The sequence below is a fragment of the Marmota marmota genome, unplaced genomic scaffold (assembly GCF_001458135.2).
Source record: "Marmota marmota marmota unplaced genomic scaffold, marMar, whole genome shotgun sequence".
NCBI lineage: Eukaryota > Metazoa > Chordata > Mammalia > Rodentia > Sciuridae > Marmota > Marmota marmota.
In genome coordinates this window covers 8987517-9011472 of record NW_025999999.1, presented here as the reverse complement: position 1 = coordinate 9011472, position 23956 = coordinate 8987517, and the positions used below count along the sequence as shown (strand labels likewise).

The 23956-nt window shown below is 45.2% G+C and overlaps 1 protein-coding gene across 7 annotated transcripts in view; it reads left to right on the top strand.

Annotated features, from left to right (window-relative positions):
• Stn1 (STN1 subunit of CST complex) overlaps window positions 1–21829 on the top strand; it is a 42742-nt gene extending 20913 nt beyond the window's left edge. For 5 of the 7 annotated variants that reach the window (XM_048807279.1, XM_015494750.2, XM_048807277.1 and 2 more), the window contains 5 exons: window positions 638–761; window positions 1998–2169; window positions 5555–5677; window positions 8067–8139; window positions 12362–15515. In XM_048807279.1, coding sequence (XP_048663236.1) covers window positions 638–761; window positions 1998–2169; window positions 5555–5677; window positions 8067–8139; window positions 12362–12519 — 650 coding nt within the window. In that variant the 3' untranslated portion in view covers window positions 12520–15515. Of the gene's footprint in view, window positions 1–637; window positions 762–1997; window positions 2170–5554; window positions 5678–8066; window positions 8140–12361; window positions 15914–21498 lie in introns of those variants that run through there. The other 2 variants (XM_048807278.1, XM_015494751.2) reach the window with 2 other exon arrangements.
• The last annotated feature ends 2127 nt before the right edge of the window (window positions 21830–23956 follow it).

Genomic DNA, 23956 nt, shown 5'->3' with positions numbered 1-23956 from the left:
AGTTTATTTTAACAACATAGTCGTTTCCAAAGAACTTTGAAATTCTAAGTGTCAATCCATTAGGGCAGAGTTCATATTCTTCAAAATGAGGGAAATTTCCTAAACACCATTAAGTCCATAAACTTTTGTTTGTTTATTTGTTTATTTGGAAATTGAACACAGGAGTGAGCTACATCCTAGCCCTTTTTATTTTTTTTTATTTTGAGATGTTCTTACTAAGTTGCTAAGTTCCTTGGCTGAGTTGCTGAGGCTGGCTTCAAATTTGTGATCCTTTTGCTTCAACCTCCCAAGCTGCTGGGATTACATGCATGTGCCATTATGCCTGGCCAAGTCCATTGACTTTAAATGAAAACAGCTAATTAGAAATAGGACAGTCCTGCATTATCTCCCGTGGCTGATTTTTAGCTGGAAGTCTCAAGGACAGCCTCTGTGGTCCTCCAGAGTGTCAGATGAATCTGTACCAATGTTCCTTGTAGTCTCCTTCTGCTCCCTGGCTGTACCTATGACGGGACACTGCCTTCACCCTCACAGGAAGGCTGGGAGTGCATCTAGACTGCTGTCCTTGTAGTAGCATGGACATGGGAAAGAACTGATCTCAGTGTAATTTCTGACATTTTTTTTTTCCTGGCCTTATTAGACAAAGTGGATGATCCAGTGTGGAAAATTCAAATTGCAAGAATGCTTGAGCTGCCCACTCTCTACAGGAGAGTTTACGACCAGCCCTTCCACAGTCCAGCTCTAGAGGAAGAAGCAGCAGGAGGGTAAGTTGGGTCTTACCACTGTCAGGGGTGAGTCAGCAGCAGTGCAGCTGAGCAGTGGGAGCCAGAGGCTGGGGTGGGCCTGGGCCAGGCCTGAAGCTTCCACTTGAGCGCTGTGGGGCTCTCACCTCCATTTCCTCATCTGCAGAGGTTAAGTCAGGAAAATAGACGTATAATTGAAATCATTGAAGGAGTGGAGGGAAGAGCACAGAAAAAAAAAATATTTGAAGAAATAATGGCTGAAATTTTCCAAGCTGTGAAAACCTATAAACTCACAGATCCAAGAAGCTCAACAAACCCCAGGGCAAGAAACATGAAGAAAACTGCTCTGAGGCACATCACAAAGTATTATACCATAGTACATCATAACCAAAATCCTGCAAAAAACCTACGTCAGTTGTTTTCCACCAGGGATGATTTTATTCCTTTAGGTAGGCAACAAAACAAAGCCAACCCCAGGAGGAATGAGAATATATGGATATTTGCTAGTATATGGGAAGAATTACAGAGAACCAGGAGAGGATGCAGGCTGGGGCGGGATGGGAGAAGGAGAGAAAGGCGGACTTTTTACTATGGCCCCTTTCTTTTTCTTGTGATACTGGGGATTTGAACCCACAGTCTCATGCATGCTAGATAAGCACTCTACTACCGCTGTGCTGCACTCAGCCCTCCTTTAATTTTTTTTAACTTGTGAATTTCAGGAATTATGTTTTCTGAAACGTGCAAACCCTAGAATGTATAAAATAGAAATTGTCCCCTCAGTCCCGTTCCCCAGAGTTTGCCACTGTTCCTGGCAGCTGTTTCCTCTTAGACTCTTTCCTTCTGTGCATGCATAAACATAAATGCCACATATATGTTTTGTAGGTTGTCCTTTTCTTTTTTTTTTTTTACAAAAATGAAACCATATAGGTTTCATTTCTTCTGAAGCTTGACATTTTTCTTAATCTACCATGAATGTCTTTTTTAATTCTCATAATCTTTTTTTTTTTTTTTTGTGGTACTGGGGTTAGAACTCAGGACCTTATATGTGCTAGGCAACTGTTCTACCACTGAGCCACATGTCCAACCCTGGTTCTCATAATTTTAAGCAGCCACACAGTATTCACTGTATGTATCTCTGTCAAAAACAAGTCTCAATATAATATTGCATCTTCTACCTAATTTTCTGCCTTGTGCACACCAAAAAGGAACAAAGGTGATGGTTTTCTTCAGGGATTTTTAAAAACTTTCCCCTGGCAGCAATCCAGAAGCCCGAGACCTTACCAGTCTCACGTGTTTGCTGAGTGAAAAAATCAAAGAGTTCCTCGTGGAGAAGAGAGTACAAACCTTTTACCAGCAGGAGCTGGAAATGGTGCCATCTTTGCTGACTCTTGCCAATCAGCCCGTGATTCACAGCACCTGCTCTGACCAAGTGAGTGCCACGTGCCCATGTGAGAATTCTGGGCCTCAGCCCCAAGTCTGCAGCTGAAGGGTGTGGGTGAACATGACTGTGATGTTAAGAATCACAGGGTGGACCCAGGGGCAGAGGTCACCCTTCCAGCACATGCTGTTTCTATTCTGGAAAAGTCACTGACCACTAAGAATTTGAAATGAGGCTAGACCTGTCCTTTCCACCTCTTTACTTAATCTCATTGCCCTTAATCTTTGAGTTGAAAAAGATAATAATAGGCTCAGGTCATAGCACCTAGTTGTTAGTACTCACTGAGATGGGTATTTCATCTTAGCAGAAGCCAAATGAGGGAGAAGGAGATGAGAGGGAGGTCATTATCTTGCATCCAGAATTACTTTTTTTTTTAATATTTATTTTTTAGTTGTAGTTGGACACAATACCTTTATTTTATTTATTTTTATGTGATGCTGAGGATCAAACTTAGGGCCTTGCACTTGCAAGGTGAGTGCTCTACCACTGAGCCACAACCCCAGAATTACTTATCGATCAGCAAGATGATTCTTGAACTTGAACCCGGATTTTTTGGCATGTCAAAAATAAGGTTGATCTGACATGTTTTAGGAGTTTTAAATAAAGACAAAGTTGTATTCAGTTGGTTTATAAGTAAAAATTTCAGGGAATGCTAAAGTAATGCTCTTGGAGAGATCTGTCCCTGTTTTTTCACTTTTAGTATAACAGATGAACTTGTTTGATTGTTTGGTGTGTGTTTGAATTATTGGAGACTTGTTTTAGGCTTTCCCTTTTATTACTATTCTTAGGTTTGTTTTCATTGTGACATGACTCATATTTATTTACTTTTAAATAAATGAATGATCTCAGTTTAAATATCACCTTGGTCCCCCAAGCCATCTGCCCTGACCACCACTTGTCCCACCCTGTTACATTCAGATCTGTGACATTATGATGTCACTGCATTTGTTTGCCCTCCATGGAATGAAATACCTTCTCCCTCTTAAAGTTTTTCATTTTGATTTTTATCTCTAGCATTGTGTGGGTGCCCTCTACCCAGGCCCTAGAACAGGGCTGGATGAAGCAGATTCTCAGTGATTATTTGTTGATACAAGGAATGAATGAATGGTTGTTAAAAAGTCAAGTGGTCTCAGAAGGTAGTAAAGTAAAAGTAGATTCCTTCCCATCCTCCCTCTCACCTTGTCCCTGTCCCCAGAGACAAGCCCCATGGCCAGTCTCCTGCATGTCCTCCTAAATATAGTTGATGAATATATAAACTGTAGGTAGTCGAGTCTCTCTCTCCTTTTTCCCTCATATGGCAGTATATAATTGACCTCTCTTTTCACTGAGCAGTTCTTGCAGTTCCTTTCCTAGTAGGACATCCTGATCTGCCCCTGTGTAATAATCTTGTTACCTCTCCTGGAAGATTGGTTTATGTATTTAACCAGTCTCCTCCCTTCTGGACTAACATGTTTTCCAGTCCTCCCATTGCCAACAGGGCTGCTGAGAACACACTTTTGCTAAGTAACCAAAGCTTTTCTTCAGGATTCTGGTGGAATAGACACCAACCAGGTCACCATCCCGACCTCCTAGGCATGACCGCTGCTTCTCGATTTTGTTCATGCACCTAATTACCTCCATGCTTGTGTGCCCAGTGACCCAGGATTTCATGCAGAGAGATGAGGGATATCATTTCAGAAAGCACCCAGGTGGGGAGGGTCACGGCTGGGTGCTTTGTTCTTTGCCAAGGTTGCTTCTAAACAGTTGCAGCTTTCCAGCTGTCTCCTGACAGCGAGATTGACCTTCTTCCCATTTAATCATTCAGAGGAGGCTCAAAGCCAAATTAACCTCCTAGGACTTTTAATGACTATCAGCATATTTGCAAGGAAACTTTAAGGCTCAGCAAAGCCCACATTCTTCACTTGAAGCTGGCTCTTCTGTGGTAGTTGTAATTAAGTACAGAGACTTAAGCACTCTTTGAGGACTGAAGACTCCTCCATTCAAAATGATCTGTGGGGACATTTGCGTGTTCTACCGTTCTCAAAAAGCTTAGAGCAGAAAATCATGCCTGCCCAACGCTGTATGTTTGAAATGGAATGGCTGTGGCATCGTATTTATTTGTCTTTGGAAGCGATTTTTTTCCATTAATTATGAATTAGTCCATCACATTGCTCTGGTTGGGAAGGTCAGTGTCATTAAATTGAATTCCATTTAATAGATCCCCAGGAGACTAAAGATGCTTACAATGATGGTGAAACCTGAGAGCTTTGGCACTTTCCCTCCTCATACAAACAAAAGCTTAACAAAAAGTCACTGTGATGGTGCCCTAGCTGAGAGGTGGGAGAGAGGTTAGAGCATTTTCCCCCTTTCTGTTTTTTCCTTTGTGGCCCTTAGCAAATCCAGAAACATGATAGGCAGACCTTCCAAAACCATTTTTTACCCCATGGCGCTGGGGATTGGGCCCAGGACCTCTGTGGACTAGGCAAGCGCTCTACCACTGAGCTACATCCTCACCTACCCCACTGTACCCCCTTTTTTTAAGCTAAGTTTCCCAGGCTGGCCTTGAACTTGGATTCCCCTGCCTCAGCCCCGAGTGGCTGGGATTGCAGGTGTGCAGCACCATGTCTGGCAAAACCATTGTATCTTTGACAGCCAGATGAACACTGAGTTGGTTTGGGAGTGAAGAGAAGCTAGATTTCAGGGAGCCGCCCAGTTCCTGGCTGGAGCCTGAGGCTCAGCACATGCAGCCAGCCAACTTTTGAGTCTGGGAGCCATTTCCATTTCCTGAATCGGATGAGTCTGTCATTGCTCTTTCAAAAATGACAAGAAAGACACAGATTCCTGTCCAGAAGAACTGCTGGCTTGTAGAAGGGACGAGTAGAGAGGCCTTGCCCTTGAGACTGATGTCTTCAAACCAGGCTGGAAAAAAATCCCCTGGGTCAGCTGAGGCAAAGTTTTTGGAAAGGAAGCATCACATATTGTTTATATTTACCGAGAGCCATTTCAGATGAGTCCTCCTGCTTCACAGCTGAAGCCGTGCTTTTACTCTCCCAGGCCTCCAATGCTTGATTTCTGCCAGTTGGTCTTGTGGAAGGAAAGAGCCAGTGTGTATACAAAAGACCAGCCAACAGCAAGAGTATCTTCCTGGTCTTCCACTCCATATCACCGAATTAAACAAATCACAGCTGAAATATACAGCAGTTATCAAGCATGATCCTGCCAAAGCAAACTTCTAGCCCTCCTGCTAGGCTGGTACATGCCTTGATCTTGACTCAGCAGATTAAAAACCTGTTGGGCAAATTCACAAACCAGTTGGTCTGGGAAGTTGCTTTTAGGTGCCTGAAAGTGCCTTACTTCTTTTCTTCTTCTTTTTTTTTTTTTTCCCCTATTTATACAGGTGGAGTTTAAGAATGACACCCCTTCCAAGGCAATTCATAGTGTATTTAAGAATGCTATTCAGCTGCTACAGGAAAAAGGACTTGTTTTCCAGAAAAGTGGTGATTTTAATAACCTATACCATGTAAGAGACCCACAATTTTAATTTTTCCATCATAGTTTCAATTATTAATATATTTATTAATTATGAATACCTGCTTATTGTTTTTTAAAAAAATCATGAAGGAGGTATATTAAGTCAGGAGTAAATGTTGATCCTTACCTTTCCCTGAGCTACCTCTTACAGCCATACATCCTTCTGGAGGTTCACCTGTACATTTACAGATGCACTAATACACTCCTGTAGCTCTTCCACTGTACCAAAAAAAAAAAAAAAAAAAATAGTAATCATCTTCTAAATCAGGAATTCTCACCCTCAACACTAAGTGGGTCCAGTGATTGCCGTGGGGACTAGCCTGTGCATGATGGGATGGTTAGCTGCATCCCTGATCTTCCCTCACTCATTGCCAATGACACCTCCCCCATTATGACAACCAAAAATGCCTCCACTCATTGCCAAATGTCCTCTGGGACAGTTGAGAACTACTGCTCTCATAATGCTCAGCAACTTTTTTGGTACCAAAATAGCATCTCGCAGACACCTTTCCACATTATTGGGAATCTACGTCATTCTTTCTGACACCCTGATGATATTCCATGCTTGGGTACTTGATATAATTTTTTTGTCCATACCTTTGTAAGGGAACATTTATCGTGTTTCCAACTTTTGCTGTTACAGAGAGTGCTGCTGTGGCCCTTTCTGCACAGCTGTCCCTGTGATCTCATGTCTATATTTCTGTACAATTAACTCCTGAAGGAAGAGTTCCAGGAGCAAAGGACATGAGCATTTAAGCTTCTGGGTGACACAATCCCATTGGCCTCCCTAAAGGCTGTGCCAGTTGACCTCCAAGAAATATACAAATGGCTGCTTCCTGGTTTCCCTCCCTGATATAAAAGGCCTCCTCTTGCTGTATGCCCTTAGTGTTGGAGGAGCCCAGCTGAAAATGGGCCTTCTGAGGGCCACTGATGTTGTCAGCATAGATGTGGCTTCCAGAAAGTGTGAGTCTCCTAGAGATAGATGAGTGTCATTACTTATGAGTGAAATTCCTGAGTGGAAGGTTTCCTCAGTAGCATGTTTCCTGATGTTGATTTATTCTACCGATTCCCCATTTCAGAGGGTTTTAAAAATCAAGACTGGTTTTCAGTGCTGCTTCTGGTAGAGTTGATCCACCTGTGGGAGAGGGTGGGCTGGGATGGGTAGGCACCGGGGAGTTGGCTAGAGGTTGTCCCACCAGGCCGGCAGCTCAGGTCAAACCCCCTCTGAGACACATGTTCCTGGGGCTCTGGGGCTCTGGGGCTCTGGGGCTCTGTCAGGATCTGTAGTGAGCAGCCATTCCTGGGGAACAACAGAGCCATAGGCTACCGCCCAGGCTGAGGTGTTGCCTGGCTGGGGCACTTCCTCCTATGAATCATTGTGAGTTAGAATGGGGCGATGGAGCAAGAGCAGGTCCCTTGTCCCCTTCTCTGACACCGCCCCTCCTCTTCCACTCATTGTGTGTGGGAAGGTTTCCTTTCTCCCAGGGCCCAGCCTGAGGAAAACGGTTATCATTGTCATGTCAGTACTTCTTGTCCAGCCCAGCCCATGGGCTTACATGACCATATTTAGCCATCACAATCACCTTGGGAACTGAGGGACGCTAAGTCAGGCCCACAGGCATAGGGGGCTTTCTGCAGTGGAAACTTACCTCTCTGCACACTTTCTTTCTTTTTTCCCCGTCTGTGTTTTTTTCTCTCCTCTCCCCTCTCTCCCTCTTTCCCCATCATTTCTTCCTCTTTCCCCATCATTTCTTCCTCTTTTGTCGTCCTTTTCTTCACCGGTGGTTGTTGTTGTTATTAGGTTTGCTGTTGAACATGAAAGTGAAGCCCTATTTAGTTACAGCTTCCCCCTTTCCCTGGACTGGTTGAAAAGAAGCCTGGTGATGTCTGCCTTTGAGAGCAGACAGTGTGTCAGTGGTAGGCTAGATTTGCTCTGTTCCTGGCAGTTGTTTTCTTCTTTTGTTTTCCCCTTTGGTTAGGAGTCCGGGCCCAGAGCAAGGAGTCCTAGGTGGAGATCAGAGACTCTGATTATGGTGCCCCCCTCAAAAATATAACAAATAAGAGAGATGCTATGAATATAAGTGTTCAGTTAGTAAGTAGCCCTTTAAAAACACAGAATTCCAGTTTTCCTTTCCATCGTGGCCCCAGTGAACCCACTCTAAGGGCATGTCCTCAGGGCCACCTCCTGAGCAGTGAGCTGCTGAGGAACAAAACTGGTTTGACACTAGGCCAGGTACCAAAAGTCACATCATTAGTGTAGGGAAGCTGATGGGGGTGGAATCTTTAGAAACTATCCTGCATACTTATTTGGGAGTCTGGATGTCACAACTGCTGTGCTATGTAAGAACATTTTTTCCTGAACTATCTTTCCTATATAGGTAACTAGAGAAGACAAAGACCTGCACAAAAAGATTCACCGGATCATTCAGGAAGACTGCCAGAAACCCAGTCGTAAGTGGCATAGTGTGCAGGTGACGCGCAGGTGCCCTGGAAGGGACTGCTCCCTCCCAGAGGGCATTGGACAGAGAGTCAGAAGACTGGGATTGTTCCCAGCAGTGACTTTGAAAGGTGACAGTCAAGGCATCCATTCTCTCTGAGCCTTAGTTTCGTCCCCTCTAACATGAGTACTGGGCTAGCACAGTTGTTCAGACCTTGGATCCATGTAAAAAGTTTCAACCTTGGGGCTCTTTTAAAGGCGCAGTGCCCAGGTCCAACCCCTGGGGATTCTCATTCTGTAGGGGAAGGGTTGAGGCTCAATAGGTAAGCGGCTCAGACGGTTTTGCAAGTTAAGCGGCTCAGACGGTTTTGCAAGGTAAGCCAGGTCTCCAGGACACCAGGATTTTGTGATGTCGCGCAGTGCCGCAGTCTGGCTGGGCACAATCAGGAGCCACTTGTCAAAAGAAACTAACTTTATTTTTAGAACCACACACGCCAAACAAAACAGCCTCTCAGGAAAAACCCTCAGAGCCTCAACTGCCACCACCAGCTTTCCACAAGCCTCTCTCTCCCACACAAGCTTCTCCCCACCTCCCACAATCCTCCTGCTCTTGAGGCCGGTTGGCTGGGTCACGTGGGCGGAGCCAAAAAAGTCCCCCAATGAGCAGCTCCATGGTCTGAAAGGGCAGGGAAACAGCCCAATGAGCATCACCGCAGAGGAGCCAATCAGCTAGATGTTGCTGGGGCCGCTGTGAGCCAATCATCAGCCTGCAGCTGGAAGTTTGCTGGGGCCCCTTCGGCTGTGGCTCTCAACAGCGCAGGTTCTCATATTTTTTCTGAGTTGCATTTCTTGTTCCATTCATCCTCCTTGTCTTTGAATATAAACCTGACATTTTACTTACTCCTAACATCAAGCCTTTCAGTGTCGGGAGGAATGATTCTAGACACTACAGTTTTTGTTTTTTAATTTTTTTTAGTTTAGAATGATGTGATTCTGTCATTCTGGAAACCAAAAGTTTGCAAAAGAAATGGTTTAGAAAATAGTTTCAGTGGAGTTAGGTCATCCCCTAGTGGTTAGACTTTCAAACTGTAACTAGTCTGACGACAAACATGATCTTTTCCTGGTTAGAGAAGGCAGCATTAGTCCTATACAAAATGGTCAGTCTTCAAGGTGACTTGTACAAACGTATGCTAATAATGAATGTTGACCTAGTTCAACACGTGATGCTAGGAGGGATTTATAAGTGACCTGAGGTCCCCAGTCCTGCCTCCTTGCTTGCCATAGAAGTCCACTTCCAGGCCTTTCGTCCCAGGCATCCCTGGGCCTGGACCGGGTCCAGGCTGACTCAGCGGGTGGGGTAGGGCCAGGTCTTCCGCCCTGGTATTTAGGACCTGATGAGGTCAGACCCCAGAGTGGTATGACAACAGGTCTTAAAATAAACTGAAAGCAATCTGTGATTTTAATGCAGTCAGTGAGTTCACTTTTTTTGGAACAATAAGAACAGGTATCCTTTTGTTGAAGAGAAGTCTGTTTTTCATACCTAGGGACCATTTGAGAGCAGTGTCCTTGGGATTCCTCAACTAGGAGGAGAGGGAGGTGCTCCCAAGATTCCTTTCCTACATTAGGAACAGATGGGTTAAAACCTGCAGCCTGGTGAAGCAAAGGAAAGAAATCCACTCTTCATCCCTTAAAAGGACCTAATGTCCTAGGTGGCCCTGAGGGACCAGCTCCCACCTCTGAACATGGGCATCAAGATGGACAGGCTCTGCAACCCAGTCTGTACCTGGGAGCCTCTAAAAGCCACAGACCAGTCACCTGGCACTAATAAACTCTCAGAAGCTAAATTCCAGACCCTAGGTAGCAAAGCCAGTGAGAGGCCTCTTAGGACTATCTTGTATCTGCTGCAGTCACTCTTCTTCATAATGTTATCACCTATGGCAGTAGAAATTATTCTGAATAATAGGGTATGTGCAACATTAAAAAATCAAGCAGTGCAAAAAATACACTCAGAAATCAGAGATCCCTCCCAGCAGGGAGCCTAGGCTTTGCTTTTCCCTCTGCAAAGGCATGGTTGTTAACTAATTTTTATATATCCTAGAGATATTAGGTGCACCTACAAACATACTTGTATAGTTGATCCTCTTTTAAAAACACAAGTAAAGCTTAGCCTATAAAATACCTTGCCCTGCACCTTGTATTTTACTTCTAACATTGGCTTCTAGAGGTCCTTTGTCATCAGCAGGGCACATGTGAAAGTGCCACAGTCTTAACTGCAGTATTCCATCATATATCTAGAGAGAGTCAGCCATTTATTTCACCATTCCTCCTGGGCCTTCAGTTCACTTCTGGCCTTTCATATAAAATAAGAGCTTAGGGTTTTCCTTATCAGGGTGACTGATAGACAGACTTGAACTCTTCAGTCACTGATGTGTTTCTCATCAAAGGATTGATGAGGTTTTTTTAAAGATGAGCAATGTTTCCCAGCAGCTTGGGAGGCTGAGGCAGGAAGATCTTGAGTTTGAGGCCGGCCTGGACAACTTAGCCAGACCCTCAGCAACTAAGCAAGACCCTTCTTAAAATAATAAGGGCCAGGGATGTAGTTCAGTGGTAGAGCACTTGCCTAGCACACATGAGATCCTGGGGTTGATCATTAACCTTGCAAAGATAAATCAATAAATAAAATCAGTTCAATGCCCCCAAGACAACCATGGCCCCCAGCAAGCACCTTGCAGAAAAGCCTGCTGTGGCTGAGGGTTGTCCCATACAGGGCTGCCTACTGTTGTCCTAACCCCTGGGGAACTGCTTGCTGGCTTTTACTACTCATCTCTCTTCTAGTAATATCTCATATAAAGAAGAGTCTAAGCTGGGCGTAGTGGCTGTGATCCCAGTGGCTGGGGAGGCTGAGGCAGGAGGATTATGAGTTCAAAGCCAGCCTCAGCCAATTTGAGGCACTAAGCAACTCAGTGAGACCATGTCTCTAAATAAAAATACAAAATTGGGCTGGGGATATGACTCAGTGGGCAAGTGCCCCTGAGTTCAATCTCCAGTACCGAAAAAACAGAAGAGCATAAGGCATGATCCCTATGTTACTGGAAGGTGACTTTGGGAATAGCTTACCAGACCACCCTTCCAACAGAACCACCTACTGGAGAAATGGCTTAAGGCCTACAGCTGTCAGAAGCACTGCCCAGAGCCCCATGTATACCTGGGAATCAACTCAGCCCTGAGCCAAAGCACCTGGGCCTCAAAGTTAAGGTGAAAAGCTGAGTGCTGGTGAAATTCCTGGCTTGGGCTCTCTGCTCTGCAGCTGGTGTGCTGAGTCCCTCCACCTCCATCAGCAGCGCATCCCGCCATCTTTGCAATTAGCTCCATGAGTCTTTGCTTCTGGGAAAGGGCTGAAGCTTCTATAGTCGGGGGCGGGCTGTGGTCTCATGTTATGAAAGTGATGAAGAATCATGGTTGTTCCCTAGCTAAGAAGCACGTGGGTCTCCTTTTACCCCCACACCACCCTGTAAAGTAGGTGGTTTTATTCTTGTGAGCTACTTTGCCACAGTTGACATGCAGGATTTGCATTCAGGTCTGCTGGGCTCCAGGGTCAGCTCTCCATCAGCCACGCTGTACTTGCTCCTCCCTGCTCAGTGCTACACACACCCAGTAGGTGTTCAGTTCTGTGCATGCCTGAAACTGGAGAGCATTAAACCAATTGGGAGGATTAAGGAGTAGATGCAGCCACTAGAGGTCGCAATTTAGTACATCTTTGTTAGCCCAGGACCAGCCTCTGAACCTTGGGACTGGTAAGAACTTCAGAGGTGAAGTCCCTTGTCCCCCAGCCCTAGGTGAGAAAACTGAAGCTTGGGGTGCTATGGCTTGCCTCAGGGTGCAAGGGTGCACCAAATGTCAAGCCATACTTTCCCAAAACCACAATACCTTTGAGCACCTTCCAGCCTACAGCATTTTGTCATATGAAAACCACATAGAGTGGTAGAGCAGTGGAGTATGCCTGGTCCTGGGTGTGTGTGGCCCTGCCGGGGTCTTCAAAGTATGAAAACTGGGGTGGGTTTACTTTTAGTGATGAAGTTTGACTTTGTCTCAGAAATACATTTTATGTCATGATCCAATACTTATATAATTCTAATGCATAAGATATTACAGATAGGACAGAGGAGATATTACAGATAGGACAGAGGAGGGCCTGACGGTCATAGTGAAGCTTAGCCACCTGCCTTTTGCCTGCAGACATGGAGAAGGGCTGCCACTTCCAGCATATCTTGGCCTGTGTGCACCTGAGCCTTCACCCGGGCCTGAGTGAGGCCGTGCTGCGGCAAGTGCTGGAGCTGCTGGAGGACCAGAGTGACATCATCAGCACAATGGACCACTACTACATGGCGTTCTGAGCAGAGGCCCTTGGAGTGACTGAGGAGCAGAAGGACAAGGTGACATTCGCCCCAGGTTCTAATTGTAAACATCATGCAGGGCTTATGTCTGGAAGAAGTTACCTCATAATAAACCTAACCCTACTTTAGTATGGTCACTTGGGGAATGAGATGTAGCTGCCTCCTATGTGCTGTGATTTTGGGGTACAGTGACTTTGATCTCAGCCCCTCACATAAGAAATTCCTCCCTGTTGACTTCCTGTCTGGATGGGGCATGAGTCAAGGAGCAGAATGGGGAGGAAACAGTATTGTCACCTTAATTGGTGTGTTTGTGGCTTGAGGCCCTATCCTGGTGAAGGGACATCACAGGGTCAAAGGCACTGCACTGCACTGCAAGAACTCAGGAACCTATGGCCAGATCACCAGGTCTAAGCTTGGCAAGCCTTCAGGCTGTTACCTATGTCCCTGTGGCCACTCCCAGTGGGTAGGAACCAGGCAAGGGAGGGGTTCTTCCTGGATGACAGCCCTTCACCTCTGCTTTCTGAGGCTCCAGCACCAGTGGCGGGGCCTGAGTTTTGCTGCTGTTTACCGACTCCCCCAGAGATGGAAGTAGGCAGGGGTTCGAGGTGTGGCTCTGTATTCAGCACTTATTTCCCTTCTAAATAAAAGGTGTCACAGAACAATTCCCTGCACTCCCAGTGTTGCAAGACTAAACACATGGTCCCTCAGTGCCTCTGCAAGGGACAGAGGTGTCAGTAGCCTGGCAGGGGTAGATGTGATCTTCAACGTTGCTGTTGAGTGTGCCAGAGGTGCTGACGCCATCAAGATAGAGACTCCTGGTGTGTGCCCAGACAGGTGATGGAGTCATGCTTTTGCTCAGAATGACAAGGTAAAGAAAAACCATCTGAGGCATGTAGTAAGCTTGTTCTAACAGAAAATGACAAATCCAGCCAGCAAAAATAAAGCATGGAGAAACAGATTTGGAGTTAATTACAGTCATTTTGCAGAAGGCACATCTGCCTTCATCTGCTGTGTTGGCTCTTGACGTAATAGAGTCTCAGTGGCTTAGCTGGAGATACTGCAGGCCTGGAGAGCTGTTCTGCCCTCTGTGGACACGGAGTGGTCTCTACCCTCACAAGTCCGCCTCAGCTGCATTTGTCAGGCAGAGAGCTAGTACCTGCAGCTTGACCCACACTTCTGCCGACTTCTAACATTGCTGTACAGACAACTGTCTTGTTTCGACTATGCTCAGAAGGGTCTCTGAATAGGCCCTTCCTGGAATGAACTCCCAGCAGTTCTTCAGTCAGTGGAATTTCCATATTGAATATATCTTCGATTAGTGGAGCCTCCCAGGAGAGTCTGGAATCAGAACAGAAAAAGGGCATGTCCTGGCACAGAGCAGCCGAGGGGTTCATCTCCAGGAGATAACTACACAGTGTGAGAGGATGAATCCACAGGCGCATGTCACAGGGTAATCTAGAGTTCTATGATTAGGGGAAAGCTTTATAGAATAAAAGTTAATTACAATCCATGTATACAATGAAATATTATGCAGCTGCTAAAATGAGATGGATACAATTGCTACAGGGTACTACTGACAGATTAGTGAGAAGGAAATCGAGTTAAAGATGTGTTTGTATAATATAGTACCCTGGATCTAAAGCTCCCTGTGTGCGTGTCCTACATCGATGGTGTGTTTCTGCATATGTGTCATTTGTACCTATAGCACATGTATACAAAGACATAGAGTTGATCATTCCCTCCTCCTAGAAGTACCTGCTGCACTTGGCTTTCAGGACACCGCACTCCCTGGCTGCACCTTCTCAGTGGTCAGCCTCTATCTCCCTGAAGACTCAGGGCCAGTCCCAGACCTCATCTCAGTTTGGCTTATAGCACTGGGGATCTCAGCCAGCTTCATGGGTCACACTATCTCAGTGCTATGCATCTCCTCATGCTCAGACCTCTGTATCCAGCCTCCTACTGACAGAGTGGAGATGACACCACAAGCTTAATCCACGCACATCCAGGCTCCCAGCTGCCCACTTCCCCTCTGACCCTTGTGCAGTTTTCCTGGTTGCTCAGGCTGTCTGTTGGCTTCTTTCTTTCTCACACCCCACATTCAATCTGCTGCAGATCATCTTGGCTCCACCTTCAAAATGTTTGTGGACTCCAACGGCTTCTCTCCCACCTCTACCTCCTGGGAGTGTTGCAGTTGCCCCTCTCTGTCCTCCCTGCTTCTGCCCTTGTCCCTCTTTATGGCCTCCTCAGTGTAGCAACCTTGGTCCTGTGACACTCCCACTCCCCGTGACTTTTGGTCTCCCACCAGGTAGGAGCCTGAGGCGTGCCAGTGACCGGAAGCCTCTTTCCCCTGGCCTCTCCTGCTGAGCCCCTGCCACTCTGCTCAGCTGTTAGGTGTGGCTGCTTTCACACCCCAGGTGTGCTCTTGCCTTAGGGCCTTGGCATTTGACATTCTGTCTGCCTAGAATGTTCTTTGCCCAGATAATCATGTGATGTGCTGCCCTCTCCCCTCTTTCAGGTCTTTGCTGGAGTGTCACCTTCACAGTGAGGCCTACCCGCAGCCTTCTTTGCTGATTGTAGCCAACTTGTTCTCCCTCCTCCTCAGCTTGTGGATGCCTCACACACTCCAGATGTTTCTTACCTGCCCAGTTTATGGTCTGCCCCTCTGATAGAAGGAATGTTGCATGAGGGCAAGGTTCTCTTTTTGTTTCCAACTGTCCCTAGCACTGAAAGCATTACCTGGCACATCTTTGAGAACTTCCAGCTGCCAGGGTCTGCCTTCCTAGGGGCTTTCTCCAGAGCTTAGAAGGCTGTTTCTACTAAAGAGTGCAGAACCAACATCCCCTGGGAGCAGCCTCCTGTGTAGATGTCCCAGCTCCCTTGCCTTCAGGTGAGAGGTTGTCACAGCACATGTTCTATAGTATCTTCCAGAGCTCTGCAGGATGAAGCAACGTGCACCCACAGTAGCTGCCAATTTGATACCCACTAGTCTGATCCTGCCTGTCTCTCTTCCTTCTCCCAATTCCTGTTCAGTAGACCTCTCAGATGAATTTCTTGCTCTATAGAAGCCTTTGCCTCAGGATCAGCTTTTGTATGAGCACACCATGTTCACTGATACATTTGGGAAATGCATGAATAATTATATACACCCAAAGAAAGATTACTAGAAATGTTTATTGAAGTAATACACCTATGACTTTTGAAAAGTAAGATGTCAGGTCTACAGCCAGGTGTGGTGGCTCATGGAAGACCCCATCTCAAATAATAGTAAAAATAAAATAGTATTGACCAAATTATATTGTTATATCATGTACCTATATGAACATGTAACAAGAAATCACATTAATGTGTATAATTATAATGCACCAATAAAAAATATGGAAAAAATAATAATCAACTACTAGCCTATATGTGGTATTATTACAATTAGCAAACATCGTCTGCACAAAAGTGATACAGCTATTTCCACTCCCCAACCCACTCATATAACCTGAGTTATGAGTAAGCCAAGAATGAGATGAGCCTCTCCCACAGCAATAGAAAAGCTGAGAAGATGCGGGAAGATGGGGCCAACTATGGGGGCCACTGCCTGTGTGGTGAGGCCAGCAGAGGGTCTCCCTGAAAAGGAGAGGTACTGAGTGAACCTCTAGATCTTTATGTTCACGTGTTTCGGGAGGCGTGGACTCACATATAGTCTGTAGACAAGAAGACAAATAATACTACTGTCTGGTCAAGGATTTGTTTGAAGATCCATGATTATCCCCATCTGGTAAGCCACCAGGACTCCTCATCCCTATAAGACACTTCTTTGTAATTATTTTCCTCTCTGATGGTGTGCCAGGACACTGGCCCAGAGAAAGCCAAGTGGAAAGAGGTCCATTCAGTGATGAGGAACTTAAGACTCGGGGCCAAGGATTGAAACCAAGCAAACTGGTAATTTTTTGTTGGCGAAAACATCTACACTTTCTTACTAATGTGGTTTCTTTTCCACAAGTGGCTTCTACAGAAGCTTTCCCAAAGAAAAGTCTCATTGTTTCTGTACTAAATTTACGTGACTCCCATAGCAAACTCAAGATTGAAGCAGCTCACTGGAGCCGCCAATGGTAGGCACTGGGGGGAGAATGGGGCCATCTTGAGGCGTGAGGGTGCCTTTGAACAAAGCTTTGTGGCTGAGCTCTTGTTTGCATGGTGTTCCACTGGTAGAGGGGCTCAGTGTGAGCCCCTACTCCTACGCCAGTGGGCTTCCATATAATTCAGAATTGTTTTTTAGATTCAGCCCATTTTTATTGAATTTGAGCAATGCATTACCAGTTAACCTCTGCTGTATTTATTAGTAAACACAAACAGTAAGACAGCACAGCACAAGATTCCATTTCACAGGAAGTCGAAATCAAACCCCAAATTCCTGAAGAGGCTCAGGGCCCTCCCTGTATTTCAAAGTAAAATGATAGGTTCTCATTTTGGAATATAAAGAGAGACATTTTGAAGACCACATAATAGCTTTAGGGGTTTTTTTTATTTTTGTTTTCGGTTTTGGGTGTTTTTTTATTTTGTTTTAGATAGAGACAGTAAAATGATGTCTCATTAATTCAGACTGATTTGGTAAGAAGTCTGAACTGGAAAGTCTGGGTTGGAAGTAGTGCTATTTTATTACTGTAGGTCTCCCCAGTGGTCCTTATTAAATTTGAATTGTAAAGGAGGACTGCTCTTAGGGAGCCTATTTTAATGAAAGAATTATTTTAAGTATGTATCATTATCATTTGAGAATACATTATTTATTATCTGATACTTAGGTGATTTAAAAGTACTTAAAAGGGGCTGGGGTTGTAGCTCAGTGGTAGATTGTCTTGCATGCATGAGGCCCTGGGTTTGATCCTGAGCACCACATAAAAATAAATAAAAATAAAGATATTATGTCCATCTACAACTAAAAAATAAATCAAAGTACTTAAAAGAGGCTGGGTGTGGTGACACATGCCTGTAATCCCAGCAGTTCAGGAGGCTGAGGCAGGAGGATCACACGTTCAAAGCCAACCTCAGTGACTTAGGCCCTGAGCAACTTAATGAGACTCTGTCTCAAAATAAAAAGGTCTGGGGATGTGGCTCAGTGGCTATGCACCCCCTGGGTTCAATCCCCGGTGCCAAAAACAAAAGAAGAGGTGGGATATCCACACTGTGGTATATTATTCAACCATGGAAAGGAACGAAATTCTGATACAGACAGCACGAGCAGATGGACGCTGTGTGGTCATTTTGTGCATGAAGAACCTTGAAGGCATGCTAATTGCAAAAAGCCAGACACAAAAGGCCATATATTGTATGATCCCATTTATATGAAAAGTCCAGGAAATGGGAAAATCCTTAAGATAAAAAATAGATGAGTGGTTTCCAGGCATAGGGAAGAAGGGAATTCAGTGGTGGAGTTGCTTTTTGGTTAATGGAAATGTCCTGGAATCAGTGGTAATGTTTGAACCAACTAAATATACTCAAATTACTGAACCATGGGCTAGCTTGGGATTCCTCACATCATCGTGGCTGGGTTTCCAGGACAGGCATCCCAAGAGAGCATGAGGGTGGAGACTGGCCCAGCATGTGCAAGGCCCTGGGTTCAATCCCCAGCACCACAAAAAGAAAAAGACAAGGGCTGCCTATGTGAAATAATCACCCAAGCATTCACTAGCACCTAACGCTATGCCAGGTGCTATTCTAAGTCATATGTACATTACCCACTTAAGTGTCACTCAACGCATGAGAAAGCATGAGCCAGATGGAAGGTGCATGGCCATTCTGTGCATAGCCCAAAGCCATGCGGTGTCACTTCACAGCATTCTAATTGTCAAGGCTGTCACAAAGTCCCAACCAGGTCAAGAGGATGGGAGTAAATTCTACCTACTGATGCAAAGTAACAAGGTTCTTGAAGGACATACAGGATAGGGAATATTGCTCTGGCTATTTTTGGAAAATAGAGTCATTCAACTTTTATGCATAGTCAGCTTCATTCTATAAAGAAATAACACATTTTTTCATCCAAGAAAGGGAGAAATGATCAACTACTTCCCAGGTACTAGATATTTTTCAAAGATTGTGAGTGTGTGTGTATTTGCATATATATGTATATATAATTAGAAAAATAAACCATATTATTTTGTGTATCCTAGGGGAAAAAGTGTCAGCATTTTACATGCACCTTGCTTTTTAAATACTACATCTTGGAAATTTTCCCCATTTTATGTGCAAGAATAACCACATTCTTTTAAATGGTGACATAATTCAAATGTATGGCTGTCCCAAAGTATATTTAACTAGGCTCCTGTTGAGAAACATTAATTGTTTCTAGTTTATTGCTATTGCAACCTGTTCAGCAGGAAACATCCTTGTATATTTTTCTTTTCTTGACATACGTTTGTGAGTATAATTTGCTATTTTGTGGGGGGTACTGAGGATTGAACTCAGGGGCACTTGACCACTGAGCCACATTTCCAGCCTTATTTTGTATTTTATTTAAAGACAAGGTCTGAGTTGCTTAGTGCCTCACTAAGTTGCTGAGACTGGCTTTGAACTCGCTATCCTCCTGCCTCAGCCTCCCGAGCTGCTGGGATTACAGGCCTGTGCCACCACACCTGAGTGTGAGTATATTTTCTATGGTAAATTTCTAGCAATGGAACTGAAGGGAAAGCACGGAACAAGAGATAGGTAAGTGAAAACTGAAAGACAGAGACCAGGCAGAGATACACATGAGAGTTTATTTGTCAGAGCTGACAAATAAAGGCCATCTCTCTCTAGGAGAGAGGCAAAACAGGCTTGGGTTCTGGGACTTTTATAGGGCAGGCTCAGGAATCAGAGCTGGGCAGGTCCTAATGTGGGTGGTTAAGGATTGGATTGGTATGAGGGAGTGGAGAGCCTTTCTCAGAAATGCCGTCCAGATGCTAAGCAAGGACTTTATAGGAACTGCCTGAGGAAAGGATGTGAATTTTAAAATTTTGAATAGCTGGACACAGTGGTGCACACCTGTAATCCCAGCTGCTTGGGAGGCGGAGGCAAAGGATCACAAGTTCTAGACCATCTTAGGCAACATAGCAAGACCATATCTCAAAAATTAAAAGGGCTGGGGATGTGACTCAGGGATAGAGCTCAATCTCCAGTAACTAAAATAATAATAATAATAATAATATAAAACTTTGAATAGATGTTGAAAATTACCTATTGAAAAGACCGATCCAATGACCATGCGTGTCGATGACTGATGAGTTTACTGTTTGCCCACAAGCTCACCCACACTGTATTATCAATACGTTTCATCACTTTCCAACCAGGTAAAGAACAACTTCTGGTTTTGCTTGTCCCCGTTTTTCTTTAGTGTGAGTGCTATGAGCCTGCATTCATCTTGAGAACCTTTACACGGAAAACGTTCTACCCTGGAGAGTAGCCCCTGCCTCTAAGAGGGACAGAAGATGGCCAGTCATGTCCTGGTAGTGGCATCAGCCCTAGAACCAACCTGCCTGGCTGCTATGAGTTAACGAACAGCCAGAATAAACATCCCAAAGAGCTTAACCCTCAGAGTTCCCTACTTGCTACCACAAGCGCCTGATCATAAACCCCCCAGAATATTAATAGTTCTGACCATAAGGTCCTTGCTTAGCATCTGGATGGCCATCTTAAGTGACAGCCACCATTTTAAGGAAACAGTTTTGCTTTCCCTCCCAAGGGCCTTCTGAGAAAGGCTCACCACTCTCTCATACCAACCCAAACCTTAACTGCTCTCATGAGGACCTGCTCCGCTCTGATTCCTGAGCCTGCCCTATAAAAATCCCAGACCCCAAGCCTGTGTTGCCTCTCTCTCCTACAGAGAGATGGCCTTTATTTGTCAGCTCTGACAAATAAACTCTTGTGTGTATCTTTACCTGGTCTCTGCCTTTCACTTCTCGCTTACCCGTCTCTCGTTCCTCAATTTCCCTCCATTGACCGTGATCTGTTTAGAAACAATCACCATATTATCCACTCAGACTTCTCAGATCAGACACTATTCAGTGCTGGTTCAGTGATACTGTCCCCTGTCATTTAACTGTGAAAACCCAAGAACGTTTTTAAGAGAGTGCTAATTAAGGCGAAAAGAGAGCTTTCCTTATAGAAATGGTTTTGCTACCTCCTCCATATGAATCAGGATAGCCTAATTATCCCAGCAGGCCCTTGCTTTCATTTCCATTTATGACAGGGTTTGGTGCAGTTAATTGGACCATTGGGCAGCACCCATTTTGATAATCTTGGCTAGAAATTGCTCCCTTGGGTTGGAGGGTCTTCATTTTTCATTCTGAGGACAGGGAACGGAGGAAATGAGGCCGGGTGAGGACAGAATGTCCTCCATGTTTTAGCTCCACTTTCCTGCCGCAACATGGCAGGTGTTACATAAGCTCTCCTGAACAGCACAAGCAATTTGTGACAAGCGCTGCTTTTGTGTTGCACTGAAATTTCTAGATAATTAGTTTATTCTAATACAAATGAGGTGGCAGGATAATGTATTGAGCTTAGGTCTGTCTGTCCTGTATTTTATTTCTTCTTTCTCAGTAGGAAGCCAGCCTTGCCTCAGGGAGGTTTGGTTTGAATTGGGAAGTTTTTGTGTAGACTGCCAGGCACATGTTTGCTGAAAGCCAGGAGCCTGGGGAGGGATTGGTTGGAGATTAGTGGACCCCAGGTCCTGCAGACTGGAATGTATTCCCTGACAGTCTGTGGCAGGTGGCAGGATGGCAGGACTTCTGTGGAGAGGCTTTGTGGTATCTTCAGAGGGACAGAGTCTCAGCCTAGGATTCCTAACTTCAGCCTAGAGCCCCAGACCGAAGCTTGGGAAGGAAACAGCCACAAGCCTCTTTCCTTGAAGGGATGCAGATGTGTAAGCTGGAACCCTGGGATGTCTGCAGAGGCCTTGGTCTCTGGAGAAGAGTGGCCCTGCCCATATTTAGTGGGTTGCACTAACCTGGGTTTTCACAGATTCCCAGAGGGAGAACCTGCCTCATCCTGCTACTACCAACATAATTTTCCTGCCAGCCCAGAAGATAAGAACTCACACTATGGGTAACTTGAAGTGAAGAAAAGAAGGAATATAACAGAAGTTTTAGAAGAAAGATTATCTACAGCACAATAATTAGAATGAATTGAAGGTGAATCTTAGAGCAAGGTCATTCCCACCCACTTGCATTCCAGGATACTCTATTGAGTGGGAGAAGAAGGGGTGATGTCACAGTGTGGTTCCAGGAACATTGCTTATGACCCTCCCACGGGATGGTGATTGGTGACCAAGAAAAAAAAAAAAAAACACTTGTCACGTATCCTGTGTTGCTGCAGAAATCACTGCCTCAGAGCATGGGGGTGGTGTCCTCAGTGGTGTCCACCTTTTCTTGATTGGAAAAATCTCACCATGGTGTTTGGCCATCAGCAGGGAAGGTATCCAGTGCACACGGGCCTGTTCTCATCTGACTGCGGAGCAGTGAATGCAGGCAAGTGAGCAAATAGACCGAACTCAGGAGATTCCAAAATGCCTGAGCAATGAATCTTCTCCCAACGTGAAGAAGCTTGAAGTCTCTACTCAGTGGAGCAACCAGCCCAGCCCAGCCCAGCCCAGCCCAGCCCTGCCCTGCGCCTCGGGTAGAGTCAGCAGGCTCTGCCTATGCCTGTGGTTCTGTCACGTCCGGGCTTGTCTTGTCCTGGTAGAGGGCAAGAAATAGAAACTGTGGCCCTGGAATGACAGCTGGCTTAGGAATGTTGGTCTCAGCACTTTGTTGGAGGTTGGGCTATCAGCATGAGCAGACTATGAGATGAAGGTGATCTGCTGTTTCTGTCCATTTTCTGTGGACTTGATGGCCATGGAAAATGAGAGGTGGGCAGGCACCATACCTGCAGACGGATGATGAGTCTGGTGTAAGGCTTGAGGCCAAACTGTTTCCTTGTTCCCCCTGAGGCTGCCTACATCCCACCTGGTTCACCTGAAAGTCTGTGACAGACTCAGCATTAGGCACAGCATTGGTACTTAATAAATATTTCCTGTGTGGGCAGTGTGCTTATGGAGTGACAACTGTATGCAAGGCATCAGGCCAAGTACGGAAAGAGATGCTGGACAAAGCTCCTTGTCTTCCGGAACTTTCAATCAAGTGGGCCATAAGGCATATGCCTATGTGGTTTATCACTCGGGTACAAAATGACTTTTTTTTTTTTACATCAGGGTTTTAAAATTTTATAGCAACTTTGAAAAATTGACTACCATCCATGTCCTTTAAAAAGGTAGCATGTGTGCATCAAAGCCTGCAAGAGACGTGGGTAATTGCAGTGGCCTCTTATAGGGAATTGGGGGCCAGGAGTCAACGAGAGACATTGTAATGTTTTATAATTTTTTAATGTGTAAAATGTAATAACTAAGAAACAAAAAAATCCAAATTTCTGGCTTTTCTTAATAATGCAGAAGTCCTGGGAACATTTACTCTGGTAACAGAGGGAGGAGGGTCAGCATTTGACTCTAAGCTGAGAGCTGGCATTGATTTACATTTGTCGCATTTATGTTTGGAGCATTACAGAAGAACAAGTTCTGGGGCGAGTAGATCAGAGAGCCTGTGTCTGCTGCAACAATCCAGGGAGGGCCTGAGCTGTAACGGGGATGGAAACAGGCCGAGGCACTGATGCAATAGAACTGGGAGGTGGGTCACCATGTGGAGAATAGAAAAGACCAGGTTACCTCTAGATTCTGCTCAGCAGACCACAGAAAGTGCACAGGACTTTTACGCCAAGGGAAGGGAAAGGGGATTCAGGAGATCTCTGGTGATGGCAAAAATGCTGGAAGAATAAACCCCTGAAATGCAAGGAAAGGCCCACATAGAAAATGGGCTCTGGGGTGACTGGCTCCTCTCCCCCATTCCAGGCACCCAGAGTCCCAGTGATTTACCAGAGAAAATGGCATCTTTAGAGAACACAAATGGGAGAACTGGAATTTCAGAGGGAGAAACTTAATGCTTGTGACTTAAAAGACAAAGAATTGCCAACTGAAAAGTAGCTGATATCCTATTCCTCTAGGGAACAAATTTTCCTGGATCTGTGATCATCCTTTACAGCTTTATTAGCCACGTCTAAAGCCCTTTTTTGGGTGGTGAGGCCACTGGCAGGGTGCTGCTCTGGGTGATTACCTTGAGCAACAAGCTCTACATAGCAACCCCAGGGGATCAACAAGCCAGACTGCCAGGCAACACTGCCCAGAGGCTTGAGGCAGAGAAGTAAACCGACCTCAGCTTCTTTTCCATTGAGTTTGCTGTAGCAACTTGGGGCCTTTCACTGATGTTAGAAACAGGTAGGTTCCTTGGAGGCAGGAAGCAAGTTTTGACTTTCTCTGTTCTTGCAAAGAGGCCTTGACAATGTTTGATTGCATGGGCTACTTGAATCAGAGTTGCAGATGTTTTCCCTTTGG